The 17,581-nt window shown below is 51.0% G+C and overlaps 1 protein-coding gene across 2 annotated transcripts; it reads left to right on the forward strand.

The window, feature by feature from the left end:
• Window positions 1–346: 346 nt before the first annotated feature.
• On the forward strand, window positions 347–10,185 carry Rd3 (RD3 regulator of GUCY2D). 2 transcript variants are annotated; one of them, XM_042258866.2, is made up of 3 exons: window positions 347–645; window positions 6,437–6,748; window positions 8,372–10,185. In XM_042258866.2, exons 2-3 carry the CDS (start codon window positions 6,453–6,455, stop codon window positions 8,661–8,663), a joined length of 588 nt encoding a protein of 195 aa, XP_042114800.1. In that variant the 5' UTR covers window positions 347–645; window positions 6,437–6,452; the 3' UTR covers window positions 8,664–10,185. The 2 variants fall into 2 exon arrangements, with proteins under 2 accessions (XP_042114800.1, XP_042114801.1); XM_042258867.2 differs by having other exon boundaries at window positions 6,440–6,748.
• Window positions 10,186–17,581: the final 7,396 nt, after the last annotated feature.

Raw genomic sequence — 17,581 nt, forward strand, 5'->3', positions numbered from 1 at the left:
ACAGGTAAGGGGACTCAGAAAGGTGGAGAAAAGTAATCCTGGGCCCCTGATGCCCAGAGTAATGTCCTCCTGGAGGGAAGAGTGCATCTGCATTCAGGAACCATCCACCAGGCAGCTGGAAACATCTGCCACGAGTAGGTGTGCCAGGAGTCTGCTGAGGTCGGCGGCATCTAACTGGGTGGTGCTGGGAAAGGAGGGGTCCAGGTGCCTTCTGGGAATAGAGCTCTCGCCCGCCTGATCTTCTTGGCATCTGTGTGTCAGGTCAGCCCTCCCTCATCTGCTAATACCGGCTGCAGGCCAAGAGGCTTAGGTGGGTCTCCATGGCAACCGCAGCTGGCCTGCCTTCGGGTTCTGCGGGGAGTTGTGGCTCGGCTCTGGGGACCGACGCGCACTCCACAAACACCAGCCCAGCTGGGGCCTTCCTCCAGTTGGTGCCTCCAGTAAAACTTCTCAGACAGGAGAAGCAGAGAGCACCGGAGGCCGCCGGCAGCGGAAGAGGCAGAGAGAGGCTGTGAGGATGCTGTGCACCCCTCTACCTCTGCCCCTGTACAACCGCTCAGCTTCCCACCTTCCCTAGACCGGGAAGCGGGAAGCGGGAAGCAGGGCCCCTACGGTGTCACTGCCCCGGAAGGAGGTGGATCTCAGGTAAGAGTGTGTGTGTGTGTGTGTGTGTGTGTGTGTGTGTGTGTGTGTGTGTGTGTGTCCAGAAGTGGCAGCTATGCCTTCAGGAGGAGTCAGGCACACTTGGCTATGAGCGTGGAGGGGAGGCTCCCTGGCCATCTGGGAACCAGAAAATAGACTGGATCCCAGGTAGCCATGGGAGGCCCCCTCGGACCTCACTGGTCAAAGATGAGAGGACTCAGGCAGGATCCTGGGGGAGGGGGTTACCTAGCCTGGTTCTTTCTTCATGAACTTGTGGGGAGCCACAACTGTTGTCTGCTCTGGGCTGAGCAAGCCTCAGAGAGAAGCAGCCTCAGAGCTCCCTTGTGTGGTACTCAGAAGACACAGCCACAGGAAGGAAGCAAATCCATCTGAGAAATGCAACTTAGCACGCCCAAAGGGTAGAGTCAAGTCTAGGCATACAGAAGGGTCCAGGGGACGTGTGGTCCCCTCTACAATGGAGCAGCCTATGAGGGCTCAGTAAGGCTCCAGGAGGGAACCTGGGTGGAGGTAGGGAGGATTCAATGGGTTGTGACATTGGGATGAAGGGAGAATTTTTTTGGAGATTTCCCGTCATATTCAGACCTAAGTACTTGCATCTCTGCCTCAGTATTAAGAGAACTGACTGAGACTCATCTATCCATCAATCCATCTGCCCTCTATCCATCTATGGACCATCTATCCACACATGCATGCATCCACCCATCCACCCACCCACCCACTGATCCATCCACTCACTCACTCACTCACTCACTCACTCATTCACTCACACTCACTCACTCACTCACTCACTCATATCTACCCATCCATTCACATACCCAGCTGCCCGTGCACACATCCATCCATCATTACAGATGCTGGAATGATGGGTCCTATGGCCACTGAGACCCATGCTATCTTAGTGGGGAGCAGTGAGGGCAGGCTATAGGAAGAGTTGACCCTTAGAAGAGGGTGTGAGGGATGAACAGGTCTTTGCCGGGTAGGTGAAAGGCCCACAGGTCAGGCCCGTTCACACCTGGCTTGACGGCAGTAATTTTTCTAATGCCGAAAAGAAACGAGGCTAACTTGCAGCTGGTGAAGTTGACCTTGGGCCAGGGAGAGAACTGGTGAGGGAGGGCAGTTACATATGCTCTCTGTACCTCTGCCAGGACCCGGGGTCTGGCCTCAGCTCACACAGCTGCTCTAAGAGGTAACTCATGCTCTGGGATAGCCTGGGTCAGGTGCCCTTAGACCTTAGGGTCACCGGGAACAGAGCCCTCCCTGGCCTGCAGATACTCATCCGAGCTGTGGGAGTCCAGCTATACAAGGAGGGAGCCACAGCTGCGGCCCTGGGTGTGGCTCCCTCTGGACCAATAAATCAGGGTTCTTGGATCAAGGCCAGCATCCCCTTCATTGTGTGGCACCTGTGAGCATAGTGGTCCCCTCTAACTGTCTAGGACCAGACTCCTCTTCCCTCGGGATTCAGGGCAGGCTTGGGGCGTTTCTAAGATGAAAAGCCACTGTCCTCGGGGGATGTCCAGAAATGGAGGGAGGAGAGTATGATCAGAGCATGATCAGAGGTGGCCGGGAAGGGAAGAGGCCAGTGAGGGAGAGTGACACCTGGGGGCAGCGGTAGGAACAGGGGCTTTCGTGTGACCCGGCCCAGGCACTTAGAATCAGTTTCTCTTGGAATATAGTGACTCAGCTCCCCTATACAGACACCAGATCACAGAGCCAAGGAAGGCTAGGATCCAGGTTGGGGTGAAACTTGCACCAAGTCGTGGGGTGGGGAGGGGCAGGATAGGCTTTCTTTTCTGTTCTACAGACTGCTGGGGGTCACTGAGAAAACATTCTCTGAAGTGTTTCTAAATGAAACATCACCAAAGCTGAATTAGAGAAAAACTAGCTGTGTAGAAATGCAACCACTGAAATATGCATAAAAACAACTTATGACATGGTGATAGCTGTGCTTTTCTAGAAATAGGTAAGGTTATAAGATCTAGTGACATAATATTGCGTTTCAGAGTAATGATGAGCACACAATATTTCACAAATAGCAACTTTGAGGAGTCAGGACTATATTCATGATCTTGGCTGGAGGTGAAGTCTCAGGTGTCATAATAGATACTCCTGGGTTGTGTGGTGGGCATTCCTACCTGGAGGAGATGATACATTAAAATATTTCAGATTTATTTCTTTTATGTGTATGAGTGTTTTGCCTGCAAATGTGTGTGTGTGCACCTTGTGTGTGGCTGGTGCCTGTGGAAATCAGAGTGGATATCAGATCCCCAAGAATTGTAAACCGCCATGTCAGTGCTGGCCCTCTCAAGAGCAGCGAGCCCTCCTAACTGCATGTCTGCCTCTCCGGCCCAGAAATGCTACATTTTAAATCAGAGGTGGAAACAAGGTCTTTCCAAGTTCATAACCTGATTCTCCTAGGACCCCAGGGAAGAGTCCCTGCACTGAGGGCCGGGGACAGCCTCAGGTGGAGCAGCCTCCTGGTGTGAACGCTCTTCTCAGGGTTATCTGGTTTTACAGGAACTCGAAACAAACACCCTCATTGCCCCTCTTACAGACAGGGAAACTGAGACCCCAGGGAGCTGGACGCAGGCTAGATGTGTCAGGGACAGCGGGCACTCTCTCCCCAGCCTCAGCATGCCTCATTGAGACAGCAATTGACCAAAGGGAAGGGGGACAACCAGGCCACCAAGCATGCCTGCAGTTAAAGGAGGGTGAGGCATCACTCCTTAGCAGAAGAGACTCAGGGAGAAGAGGGAGGAGCTATCAGCAGAAGGCAGCATCCATCCTGCCCCATTTCCCAGACGTGGGAGAGAGACACATCCCCAAGGTTCTCACAGACCACAATGGTGGGGGTCTTTGCAGTCTTAGGGTGTGTCATCCTAGCTGGCTTTCATTTCTTTTCCTCTCTGTGTCACCGTCGGCCAGCATTCTGCCTGTTTTCTCTGTCATCTGGCAGGCACAGAGGCCGCACTCACTTCCAGACTGCGTACCAGGTTCTGGGATGGCAGACCCAGGTATTGCACAGGACTTCACACACCTGCTTTTGAGAGTCACAGAAGTCTGGGGAGTGTGCTGCATGGTGTGTCAACCCCATGCATAGATGAGGACTGTAAGGCCCGGCTGGTCAGGGAGAATGAGGCAGTGTCTTCTCAGTGGGGGTTAGTTACCTGGATGTCCTCTCAGATGGTCACACACTGATGACAGAGGTGCCTTCCATCCAGGAGTGCTGACTCTGTAGAAGCATTTCGATGGCTCGCTCTAGAGACCCCCACCTCGGACTCCAAAGTGCTTGGATTACAAGCATCCTCCTCCCCCCCCCCCCCCCCCCCCCCCCGCCCCACACACTTACTCCTGAACACATACTCCTCGAGGGAGCCTCACATCTAGTGCAGTGGGAGGCATGGCACAGGCCGGGGTCTGCTGACCTCAGGCTAGCCCAGCACACTTCCTGTGCCCGCTGGTGGAGAATTCCACAGCCCCATGTGCTGACATGCAGGCAAGTTGGAAGAAAAGTACAACAAACACCCCAAAACAAAAACAAAAACTCCAATAAAACAATCATTTTGCTGGAGTCACATGTTTATGTGTGCAAATGCACATGCATGCTGCTTGTCTGAATGGTTGGAATGTAAGTCTGCCCACATCCACAAACACTCCAGCACTGTCTCCTAACACTGCCCTAGACCCCACAGCTGCTTCACACCCAAGGAAACGGCAGTCCCTCCTCACATCCAGGCTGGTATCTGAGACGGTCAATGAGGCTGAGCAAGCGAGCAGGCCTCCGTGACAGGCTCCGAGGTCACCCAGGCCCTGTCACAGACTAGGTGAGCTAGAGAGGGAGGGGCCTTGGAAGCTTTCCCGGGAGCTCTGTTCCTGCCTCCAGAGGGTGGTGAGGAGCCAAAACTACAATCTCCCAGGGCAGGTCACAAGGCCTGGCTGGTCCAGGAGTCTGCCTGGCTGGCAGCTGTCTGGAGACCCTCCCCCACCCTCCCTCACCATCCTGTGGCCTTAAGAACTTAATCGGGCTTGCCCGTAGAGCCTCCTGGGGGAGCAGCTGGCACCTTGCTGCTGTTGGATCGGGGCCGGTGTGGAGGAGCGCAGGAGTGAGGAGAGGAAACTTGAGAATCCCCCCCTTTCCAGTGAGACTCCCATGCTGGGCCCCAGAAGTTAGGTTCACAGAGCACAAGGCCCAGTCAGCCTTAGCCCCTGAAATACAGGCCAACTAAGGTCTCCAGGAAAGAGGGGCAGAGGAGGCCACGCTTGAGACCAGCTCTGGCTAGTGAGGTTAAACACTTCCCTGTGTTCACCAGCCATTTGTGTGTGTGTGTGTGTGTGGGGGGGGTTTAGACAGGGTTTCTCTGTGTAACAGCTCTAGACCAGGCTGGTCTCAGACTCACAGAGATCCACCTACCTCTGCCTCCTGAGTGCTAGGATTAAAGGTGTGTGCCACCACCGCCTGGCTGGTAGTTCATCTTTTGAGAATTGTCCATTCATTTCATCAGCCCCGTTATTGACTCTGCCCTTTGGCATCATGTTTTTTTTTTTTTAAATTCTTTGTACATTTTAGATATTAATTCTATGTCATGTGTGTGTCCATCAAATCAGAGGTTTTCTCCTGTTCTGTAGGCTTCTCCACTCAGTTAACATTTCTTTGAAATGTCACCAGGTCCTGTCCGTCAGTTGTTGGCCTTATTTCCTAGATAACTAGAGTCCGGCTGAGAAAGCCCTTCTTATATTTGTGTCTGAAATGTTTCCCTACTTTTTTCTCTAGCAGTCACAGAAATTCTGGTCTTACATTGAAGTCTGATCAATGTAGAGTTGGTTTTCACTGAGGTCCGGCTCAGGCATCCCTGTGTACACCTTGGACCAAGGCTAGGTCTTCCACCCAGGCCACCATCTCTATCAGCCCTCATGCCTGCCCTCTGCCCTTACTCTGACCCTGCTCATCCACAACTCCTTCTCTGCTCCCCTTCATCATCTAGTGTTCACCCTCCCCACAGATACTGAGCGTGCTCTCCCCCAGTCATGAGATGTAAGTCTTGTGTCTCATGGAGAGCAGGGTCCCTGCATGCTTTCCTGTCTGTGTCCATCCACTGAATGGCTGATGCTCACTGGACTAATGAACTGTGAACAGATGGTGGGTGAGTTGAGTTTTATCAGGGTAATGTCAGCCCACACATTTCTAGGTGGACCATCCTTACTGGGGGCATCTGAAACAGTGTTTTCTTGTTGGACTGGCACAGGATGTAAGTGTCTAAGGGTACGTGTGTGTATGTATGTGCATGTGTTGTATATGTGTGTACTCTGTGTTGTATGTGTCTATATGTGTATGTGTGTTACATATGGTGTGTGTGTGTATGTGTGTGTGTGTGTGTGTGTGTGTGCTTTCCCCCATAGATCATGGGGATATGATTGTGCTATATATGGACTGTTTCCTGCTTTCTTTAGGGATAGTGAGGCTTGGGGACCAATTTCTCTGGGTTCAGTCATCAGAATGCTTTCAGGATTCTTATCACCATGGCTGCATGCATTATTTCTTTTAATGTTTACTGTGAACCAAGCTCATTCACAACTGCTTCTTAAATGGCCCTGTCTTCTTTTTCATAACTGAGAATGTTGCTCAAAGGGGTTGTGACCTACATGAGGCCACACAGCTGTAAGGGGTGGGGGTGGGAGCAGATGTTCTCAGCCAGGGCCCAACTCTCTTTCTTGGTCCCCTGGGTTCTCCCCTAGCTGACAAGGGGCACAGGGAAGACCCACTTCTTCTCTGTCTCAGCAGGGCCTGGAGGACCATGTCCCTCATCCCATGGCTCCGGTGGAACGACACCCCACCCCGGCTGTCAGCCCGGAGCCCGGCGGAGATGGTGCTGGAGACGCTGATGATGGAGCTGGCTGGGCAGCTGCGGGAGGTGGAGAGGCAGCAGAGAGAGCGTCGAAGCGCGGCCAGGAAGGTCTGCACTGGCGTGGACTACAGCTGGCTGGCCAGCACGCCCAGGCCTGCCTATGACCTCAGCCCTGGGGAGCGGCTGCAGCTGGAGGATGTGTGTGCCAAGATCCACCCATCCTACTGTGGGCCTGCCATCCTCAGGTAAGCCTGGCATTGGGCTGGGGACCAGCTGTGACCTCACTGCCTCCAGAGAGGGTGACTGCACTTACAGTAGCCCGAGGCCACGGGGGTCAGAGCCAGAGGGCATGAGTGGCCCAGATATACGTTAGGTGGGGTAGAGCAGGAAAAAGAACTCAAAAGGCATATCAGACCCGGGGGAGGCTTCATGTGGGGCGGGAGGCAGATCTGGCGGCCCTCAGGCTCTGATGGGTGAGCCTCAAAGCCCATAAGTTCTCGTTCTACCTGGGTGGCTGGGAACCTGCATGTCACCATGGGCTCCTTTGTTGTCTGTTTATCTTCAATGTCTCCTACTGCATTTCCTCCTCTTCCTCCTCCTTTAGCCCAGGCTAGCCTAGAACTCACTAGGTAGCCTAGGCTGGCCTCACAGTCACAGCAATCCTGGCATATCAGCACCAGTATTCTTTCCTTAGGACCTTTCCCAGGCAATGTCTCCAAACTGGTGTCTTCATTATTCCGTTTCAGTCAGTTTTGACACGGGTCAGCCTGAGGTGGGAGTGTGTCTGTGGGGGAGAGGGAACATGAATGGCTAGCAAATGTGTGAGAGCACAGGGCACCAAGTGTGTAAAGAAAGCTTGGGGCAGCTCTATCCAGAACTTAAACCGTCTCCCCGAAGCTGCGGCTCCCCTCGCTCTGTCCCCACCAAATGGGAGAAGTCAGTCCCAAACCAGGAATGAGTCCAAAAGAACAGAAGTTTCCTGTCAGCATTCCTCTTTGTAAAGGACAAATCTACAACTAAACACTCTAACCCGACTCCCAGTCACCCCCACCAACGCTTGCGCGTTCTCTGCTCTCTCTGTGAAATTCCCTTGAAAGGAGGGCTTTGCCCTTATTCTCCCTCTTTGGTTTTGTGGTCTTCTCGCTGGCTGCCTACCTTTCAGACTGCCATCTCCCGTTTTCCTGACTCTACATGATGGGAGCCTCTGAAAGTGTTTATTTACTTCAGAAGAGACGATGGGGCTGAGGTAGAGAGCCACAGAGGGAATGTGCTCTGGCCGGCCAAACCCACAGTGAGGGGACTCCCACGCTGCCTCCTGGCCTTCCCGTTTGCCCCTGCCAAGTGCTGGCTCTCTGTAGGGAGGAGGAAGGCAAGGATCAGATGGATGATTCTTGAGCTCCAGGGAGAAATCTTCCAGGCAGAGGAAACAGCTTGGGAGACAAGGACCAAGGAGATACAGATGTTCTTCCTGGGCTTCCTGGGAAGGAGAAGGGCCAATGTGAAAGCACAGTGTGTCTGTCACACTGAAGAAAGGGACATGGAGTTGGGGGAGATGGGATTCTGTGATTACACACAGTGACATAACCAGACATGCATTTCAGAGCAATCCCCAGGGCAGGTGGGGCATGGAAAGCCTCACACAGCCATGCTGAGTTCTCTGCCTCTTAAGCCTTACTTAGGCTGGCGGCAGGCTCCTTGCATATGAGCATGAACCTTGAGAAAAGACAGGTGTTGCCTCTTACAGATGGGGAAATTGAGGCTCAGAGGTGAACAGTGCTGGGAATGAGTTTATGATTGACTGGGACAAGAGTAAGGCAGCGAGTTGCCCGCAGGTGGGATGCTCAGCCAGTCACATCATGTCGCCGCAGGTTCCGACAGCTGCTAGCCGAGCGGGAGCCCGAGGTGCAGGAGGTGGCGCGGCTCTTCCGCTCCGTGCTGCAGGAGGCCCTGGAGAAGACGAAGCAGGAGGAGGAAGCCCATAAGCTGACGCGTCAGTGGAGCCTGAGGCCCCGCGGCAGCCTGTCCTCCTTCAAGAGCCGAGCGCGCATCGCGCCTTTCGCCAGTGACATCCGGACCATCTCGGAGGACGTGGAGCGCGATGCGCCACCGCCACCACGCACCTGGAGCATGCCGGAGTTCAGGGCACCCCAGGCCGACTGACCTCCCTGGGCGGTCACCTGCAGGAGGGAATGACAGGCCGGTTTCCGGGTTGCCGGTGCTGGAACCTCCTCACCTACCCGGAACAGGAGACCCAAACAGCACAGCTGAACCACCTGAGCCACCTACCCAAGTGCGCACACCTGCTTGGCTACAGGGAGGAGTCAGGACTGGAGCCCTGTTCCTCCCCAGCAAGTCTCCACTTCCCAGCCTGATGCATACACAAGGCCTGGTGTTGGAGCAGGCACCTTCCCATCTCCTACCACTGTCTGGAACAAGGAACAAGTGTCCGCCTCTTTGGCAAGGCCTGCGTTCTCATCCCAATCTCCAGGATGCCCCATTCACCCTACCCATCTGGGGCACCTTTTCTGGTGACCAGATGGCACTCACTGCAGGGGAGCCACAGCCTCGGGCCCAGGACAGCTGGTAGGGACCACAGAGACCTCACTCTTCAGCTAGTGAGTGAAAAATGGAGTCTCCCAAGGATCTGCTGCTTTTGCCTTAACTCTGATCCCTCCAATGTGGAATTGTTCCTGCCTTTGAGTCCTTGGGCTATGATGGGACAGGACCATGGCTGCTTGTCCACCCATTGTAGCCTTACCTATCCCTTACTACCACGTGGGTCGGGGTGGGGCCAAGGCTGCTCTCCAAGAAAAGCAGCTAGGGATAGTTAGGATGACCATACCCCCAGGATGTCATCCGTGGGGTGTGGCCAGTCCAGAGTCAGGGCTCGGAAGCCTTCAGACCTGCTGCTGGAGCCAAGGCATCTGAAGTCCAGGCTTCTGTTCACGCCAGCTCTCCAGCTTTCCTAGGTCACCTCTGGTGCCTGAGAAAACCAGTCCCAAGCAGCGTCCTATAGCTTCATGCTCTAACTGATGGTGCATGTGTGGGTCACCTGTGAAAAATCTGGAAGGCCAGGTGCCACCACACTCCAGGGCAGAAGTGGGGTTCAGGGTAGTGGGTGAGCAAAGTGTCCTTCTCTAGTTCCCAGTGCATGCCCAGAAAACACAAGTGAACCTTATAATAAATAGGGGAGAGAAATCACTGGGTAATGCATGTAGTCCCTGGCTCAGTGGGAAGTCTGTGTGTGTGTGTGTGTGTGTGTGTGTGTCCTCCCCTTCCCTCTCCTCTCCTCTCCCTTCCCCTCCCCTCTTCTCTCTCCTCTTCCCTCTCCTTTCCCCTTCCCTCCCTTCTCCCCTCCCCTCCCCTCTCCTCTCTCCTCCCCCTTCCCTCTTCCTCCCTCTCTTCTTCCTTTTCCTTCAAGACAGGGTCTGACTATTCTGGCCAGCTGGTCATGTGATTCTCCTGCTTCAGCCTCTTGAGTGCTGAAGCTACAGAATAGATAGATACTCTTTCTAAGTGATCTGGTTTGGGGTTACTTCACTGGAATCTGGATAGAGAATGACAGGATGGCACACACCTCTTGTCCACCATTGTCAGGAAGAAGGATCTGATTGGCTCTTTAATATAATCACTTCTAAATAAAAACACCTTAAGCATGTCTTTTACTGGAAGATATTGAAAAGTTCACTCAGTTGCCAAACTTTGAATGGAGGTCCAAAGTGACCTGTGTTGTGTGATGGGGGTCCCATCGATTCGCCGGGTTTGTGGATGCTTCAGCTGTGACACTAAGAACTGAGAAGACTTCTAAACAAACAAGTCTACAGTGGGGAGCAATGTTGAGGGAGCTGGAGTGCGCCAGGCACCCTGGCCGAGGCCCTCACTGGCTACAGTGTGACCAGCGGGAGGTTCAGAAGAGTCCTCAGAGGACTCCTGATTTCTCCTTCCAGGTCTCATCAAAGAAAAGGAAAACCTGAGGTGATGAACTTGCTCTTGGATGACAGGCAGCTGAGGCTGACGTCCCTGCCAGCCTCCTCAGTACTGTCCCGCTTTGTCCCATCTCATCTGTGACACTAGAGCCTGCAAGGGCCCCAGAGCTGGGCCTCTGCACCCAGGCTGTTAAAGGGACTAATGGCACTTGCTGTCATTCCTAAAACTTAAAAACACTCAGGAATAGCAAACAGAAGTGTCTGATGAGTGGCTAGTGTGGCAGGAGTGGGAGGGTTGGATGCCCAGGACAAAGATGGATTCCCTCTGCATGTAGCTCAGAGCCTCTGCCTGCTAAGCTGGGGCTGGAGCCACGTTACTGATGACTGCATTTATTTGTGGTGCTATTTATTTGTTATGAAAACTTTCAAGTACTAGAAAGTAAAGGGAGCTTGACTAGTTATTAATATTTATTTAATAAGATTAACAACTAATATTTCACGTTTTAATATCTCAATCTGAAATTTGGGCATATACTTTAATAAGAATCTCAGATATGATTCTTCACTCCTGAACACTTCAGTGTGCTCTGCAAAAGAGAACAATCCAGAAGTTGGGGTAAAAAAAAGAATGGCTGGGCATGGTGGCGCACGCCTTTAGTCCCAGCACTTAGGAGGCAGAGGCAGGCAGATGTCTGAGTTCCAGGCCAGCCTGGGCTACAGACCGAGTTTCAGAACTGTCAGGACTACACAGGGAAACCCTCTCTTGAAAAACATATCTATATAAAGCATTGCTGTTCTATTATCTAATAACTAATCCACACTGAAATCACCTCAACTTTCTCCCACATATGACTTTTGCAGTTTGTTTCTGAGAATGAGGGTCTCATCAAATCCTTCACATCGACAAGAAAATTATGATTTACCTATACTCAGTCAGTGTTCTTAAATCCTACTATGGAATACTGTTTATGGAGTACCATGGTGATAGGCAGTTAATAAAGGATAGTGACCCTGAGAGTCAGCCAAAGATGGTTTCTGCCCAGATTCTCATTGTAACCATTTGGTAAAAATTTCTCAACACAACCAAGAATCTCTCTAGTTCTCTGAAAGTTATGTCCACAATGTTACTGAAGCATGCAGCAGTTTGGATGTGGGAGCTTTTGTAAGGGTCTGATTGAGGGCATGTTTGGCAGCTGGTGGTGTGACCGGAATGACAACCCTCCCTTCATCAGTAGCCTCGTCTGTTGATGGAGCCATCACTAATGGCTTTATGGGGAGGTGAGAAGGCCTGGCTGGGGAAGTGGGTCCCTGGGCTGTGCCGTTAGGGCCTATCTTGTCCCTGGCCCCTTCAGCTGGCCCTCCCTCCACCTTCCAGATCCACTCTGCCCTTCCACAATCATGCTCCGCCTCCCCACAGGTCCAAGTCAGCAAGGCGGAGTCGGCGTGAAGCCTCTGCAGCCGTGGGCTGACCAGTCCTTCCTCCTCTAACGTTTCTGGGGTAATGTGTCACTTTTCGTCCAATGCAGCTTCTTGCCACACCCACTTGTGTGTTTCTGAGATGTGCTCGCAAACAACAACCTAAAACATATTTCTTCTTCCTTCTCATTTAGATAGGACACTAAAATCCACCAGAGTAATTCAGGGAAAATAGCCATAACCATAAAAGCAGGCAATGAAAAAAAGTATTTTATTTTAACGTGGGGTCAGGGAGAAAATCCAAGGCCTCCCCCACGGTAGGCAAGCATTCCACTGCTGATCTTCACTCCGGCCGGGGTCTATGTCAGACGCCCTCATTCTAAATTCCACATTAGCTAGTGTTCATCCAGTACCAGCAAAGCATGCTACTTCAAAGTTTATTCAACAATAATTTAGACAATCATCTGTGTGTATCTCTGTATGTGTACATGTTTCCAGGTACAAGTGCACATGTGTCTGGAAATCAGCTCCTGGCATTTCTGGATAGTAATGTGTATTTTATTAAATCAGTGTTGTGAGATCTAAAAGTGCTTACCTAAAAATAGAAGCACTTGCTGAAAGTTTTCTTCACCAGTTTTAAAAAAAAATGAACAGGGGCTGGAGAGAAGGCTCAGAGGTTAAGAGCACTGGCTGCTCTTCCAGAGGACCTGAGTTCAATTCCCAGCAACCACATGGAGGTTCACAACCATCTATAGTAAGACCTGGTGCCCTCTTCTGGAGTGCAGGGACACATGCAGGCAGAACATTGTATACATAATAAATAAATAAATCTTAAAAAAAAGAAAACAAACAAACTTTTTATAGGTTTCTGAATACTCCTGAGAAAAGTGTTCACAAGCCCACAGAGGCTGCGTTTTCTAGCATGTTCTCCATCATGGTGTCCAGCTCAAGCCCAGTCATGGTTCTGCTGCTGAAACACCTGAACTCTCTAAGCCTGCTTCCCCGTCCTGGGTGGGATTCGGCTGGGAGGTGAGGGTCTGGACACGGTGGACTGGAAGGAGAAAGACATTCCAGGAGCCAGCTCTTTCTCTAGTTCTGAGCTGAGACCTCTGCCTGCTGGGGCCAGGCACATCTGCTGGACTGTCACCAAATGTCCAGGCTTCAGATTAGGACCAAAGCCATCACAAGCAGAAGGGAAACAGACCTGGCCAATAGAGCTGCAAAAGGAGTTGGGGAAATTCATTTCACCAAGGAAGCCAGCTGTGACCCTGCCAAGGGCAGATTGTTGTCTGTCGTAGAGAAGTTCCCGTAAGAAGATCTGACTGGTCCTTACAGTTCACACAGCACCTCAGTGTCATCACAGAAGCTGTCAGGTGCTGTGCTTCATCTCAGGTTACAGGTCAGCAGGCCTGGGTTTGGGGATCAGCACCCGGGCCAGATTCCTCCATCTGCGGCACCCCGGTCTGCAGTATGCCCATCATGCAGGGATGTAAATGCACTTACCCTGCCTGCTCTCACCACCCTCTGCCTCCAGTGTGTGTGAGAGTCCTAGGTGCAGGAACTTTTCATGCCCGTGTTTCTTTCAGACACACAGCAAACACTTTGCTGATACAGGATGAGCATATGGATCTCAACATGGGGTTTTCACAGAGGCAGAGGGAGGAGCATGAGGCATTTTTGATGTATCTGTACTGTTCGTTAGAGTGTTAGTTTTCTGAGGCAAGGGTCCATGTCTGATTTCAGTTTACATCTCCCAAGTTATGGCTGGCACACAGTAGGTGGTCAACACACCTTTATTTCACTTACTGTGCTGGCTAGTTTTGTGTCAACTTGACACAAGCTAGAGTTACCTGAAAGGAGGGAACCTCAATTGAGAAAATGCCTCCATAAGATCGGGCTGTAGCACATTTTCTTAGAAATAGATGGGGGAGGTCCCAGTCCACTGTGGTGGGGTCATCCCGGGATGGTTGCCCTGAGTTCAATAAGAAAGCAGGCTGAACAAGCCAGAGGGAGCAAGCCAGTAAGCAGCACTCTTCCATGGCCTCTGCATCAGCTCCTGCCTCCAGGTTCCTGCCTTGTTTGAGTTCCTGTTCTGACTTCCTTTGATGAGGAACAGCGATATGAACGTGTAAATCGAAAGAAATCCATTTCCTTACCAAGTTGACTTTGTCATAGCAACAGTAACCCAAACTGAGACGCTCATCATGCATTTATTGAGCACTTCTGTCTACAGTATCCACCTGGGAACTGGGTCAGTGGTGGGACTCCCTGAGTCATTCTGCCAGATGAGGTAAGTGTTTGATTGTCTGAATTGCTCTGGGCGGAGGCGGGATTTCCCGAGAACAAAATGACAGGGAGGGAGGTGGGCGTGTGTGTGTGTGTGTGTGTGTGTGTGTGTGTGTGTGTGTGTGTGTGTCTGCTCCACCCCTCATTTTGGCGGGCCTTGCCTTGCACTTGAGATGGATGCATCTACTTGACACGCGGCCCTTTGGAGAAAGGCAGAGGCACCTGCACTGCAGTTCTGCATGGTATAGGTCAACCATTGACTGCGTACACCGCAGGGGAAACTTTCCTAGGGCTGTATTTCATCACACTCCAAAACGTCAAACCTCCCCTGTGAAGTGCAGAGATGCGGCAGTGCTTTGGCAAAGTGACCGGCGGACTGCGTGTGTGCTGTGCTGTGCTTCTGTTGTGACTTCAGAAAACACTATTATTACAAAAAGCTAACAGCTGCAGGCAGGCCCCCAGCAAGAACCGCAGAGGAGAGCCTGGTTAGCTTAGCAGCCCTGTGTGTACTCTCACCCCTGAAGCTCTTTCAGTGGGGCAGGATGTGGAGGCGGCCATAGTGGTTATAATTCTGACTCAGACTGGTAGGTGACACTCTCTAAAGGACAGAGTCAGGCCAATGTGTATGTTTATGTCTTAGTTTTCAATGAAAGTTAAAAAAAATTAAATGCAAAAAAGCTTGTTGAAGATGTTATAAAGAAATACTTTGGGAGCTGGAAAGATGGCTCAGTGGTTAAGAGTCCTGGCTCCTCTTCTAGCGGACTTGAGTTCAATTTCCCCGAACCTTTCATGGTGGCTCACAACCACCTAGAACTCCAGTTCCAGGAGATCTAATGCCCCGTGGCCCCCGCGGGCACTACGAGTGCATACAGTGCATATACCCTACATTATACAGACAAAACCCCCATACACAGAAAATAAAAATAAGCCTTTTGAAAAAAATTCCAACATGTCTGGGAGGTGAACGTCTGGGAACGTCTCAGAATGCAGTTCTGTTCTCAAAACAATCCGCGTTTTCGGAGAGATTGGTTTCCACAGGCATTCATCTCAAACTCTTTTCCTCTCTTCAGTAGTTCTGCTCTACACCAGGCGCACGTGGTCGGCAGAGACTTGTGTCGCCCGCAGCCCCGCGGGTGGCCGCCACTTCCTGGAAACCCACGGCAGCCAGCAGAGGTGGAGGAGGCAGGAGGCCCGCGGACCAGAGTCCCACGGCCGACCGGGCGGGGCTGGGCGGGACTTCCGGGAGCGCCTGCGCCCGCCCCGCGGCAGGAGCCCGCCCCGCGGCAACGCTCTGGGCGACTTCCGGCTATGGGTTTCGGGTTCGGTTTCAGCTGCTTCCCCCGCTTGGAGAGCGTGGTGAACAGCGTCAGGCCTTAGGAACAGAATTTGTAATCGATCGTGACCAAGATTTGAGACTGTATGTGTTTGCAGGTTAATTTCCCCAGGTTTGATGATCACTTCCGGCTAGCATGGTAGCTCTCGTCTTTACTTGATTTTTCTCTTTTTGGAGTATTTCTTAAGTTTGGCTATGGCAGGTTTTGTTGTCATACTTTACCACAGTGTGGTGTTTGGTGGTTGATCTTTGTATTTTTTTCTTTGTAATTTGATGGTTTGACAGATGTTTCTTTTAATTTTATAGGTAAGGATCTATTTATAGGTAACAAATTCACTTTTCCCAGGAGACTAGTATCTCACTGGATAGTACCCCCAAGGGCACCTATTTCAAGGTGGCATCTTCTGTTTCTCCAGATTTCTGGTAGGCGGCTTTTTAAAAATTACAATATTCATTTTCTCATCTGTGAGTCATTTTTAATATTTTTTTTTTAATTAGAAATGACTAAGGTCTCCCAAATACTTTCGGTACCAGTCTTGGAGGTGATCATTATCTGTTTTCTCCATTGTTTAAAATAGTAGGTTTCCAGCAGTGAGCCCCCAGGCTCAGTAAATGAATATGCATCATAGCACCATGCCCATGGAGTTCCCAGAAACGTGACAGAAGCAGGTGATGCAAGCAGGTGATGCGGAAGTGGCAACAGATGCGGCGGGACACACGGGCCAGCTCTGCTAGGCCTCGGAGTAGAGGCAGGAGCCTGTGGCCTATCACCAGCGACTTCTTTAATAACAGATGGGGCTCTCCTCAGACCTCCCTATCCTAATCCTATGAGCTCCCAACAGCATGTGCTCCCAAATCAGGCCCACCCCCAACACTCACAAGGGGAGCACACCCCTAATTCTTTCTCCAATCAAGTGTGTTTTCCACAGTCTGCCCTTGCAGTCCTCACTCCACCCTTCCCGGAAGATGGAGACTCAAATATTCACACCGTGTTCCCCTACAGACCAGTTCTTAACATCCTGGACTGCTCACTGCCCGGACAACAACCCCATGAAACAAGGCATTTTGGGGGCCCAGCCCAGAATTCGGTGTTTCTCAGTTTTCTGGCAGTGCAGGCATGGCAGACCTCCACAGTGCAGTGCATGGAACTGTACCAATAAAGATGAGTTCAGACCTCCACAGTGCAGTGCATGGAACTGTACCAATAAAGATGAGTTCAGACCTCCATAGTGCAGTGCATGGAACTGTTCCAATAAAGATGAGCTCAGACCTCCACAGTGCAGTGTATGGAACTGTACCAATAAAGATGAGCTCAGACCTCCCAGAGTGTGCTAGAAACCTTATAGTATTTTGGGAGCAAAAAAAAAAAATTTTTTTTTTCTCTTAAGACTTTGTAAACAAGCTGGGTGGTGGTAGCACACATCTTTAATCCCAGCACTCAGGAGGCAGAGCCAGGCGGATTTCTGTGTGAGGCCAGCCTGGTCTACAGAGTGAGTTCCAGGACAGCCAGGGCTACACAGAAAGACCCTGCCTCGAAAAACAAAAAACAAGACTTTGTAAACAACTTTTGAACATTTCTTAGCCTAAAAGACAACTTTCTATGGAACATGTAAGAACTGTGTAGTAGCTGTGGCTTAAGGTAAACTTGCAGCTGAGCCTGAGAACGGACTACAAAGAATGTTTTTTTTTTTTTTGTTTTTGTTTTTTTTTTTATGGTTGGTTATCTGCAACCTTTTTTCCTCCTTGTGTGTGATTCAAGTGTACACCGGGAGGCCCCTGAGGTATGAAGCCAAGCATGTGCTCCTGCCCTGCACTGCCAATAGGTTTTTATTATTTCAAAATAATGAAACTATATAATATTAATAGCTGCTATTTACTGGTACAAATGGTTGAGACTTTTCTCTATTTTCCTCATTTATGGAAGAATTAAAAAAAAATCTAAAGGCATGCTGGGCTGTGGTGGCACATGCCTTAAATTCCAACACTTGGGAGGCAGAAGTAGACAAATCTGAGTTTGAAGCCAGCCTGGTCTACAGAGTGAGTTCCAGGACAGCCAGGGCTACACAGAGAAACCCTGTCTCAAAAAAAATAAATAAATAAATAAATAAATAAAGAAA

This window comes from Peromyscus maniculatus, chromosome 11 (assembly GCF_049852395.1).
Source record: "Peromyscus maniculatus bairdii isolate BWxNUB_F1_BW_parent chromosome 11, HU_Pman_BW_mat_3.1, whole genome shotgun sequence".
Taxonomy (NCBI): Eukaryota; Metazoa; Chordata; class Mammalia; order Rodentia; family Cricetidae; genus Peromyscus; species Peromyscus maniculatus.

Coding starts and splice junctions, on each gene's coding strand:
- Rd3 (XM_042258866.2), top strand. CDS start 6,453: ATGTCCCTCATCCCATGGCTCCGGTGGAACGACACCCCACCCCGGCTG. Junction 6,749..8,371: donor TGTGGGCCTGCCATCCTCAG/GTAAGCCTGGCA, acceptor ATGTCGCCGCAG/GTTCCGACAGCTGCTAGCCG.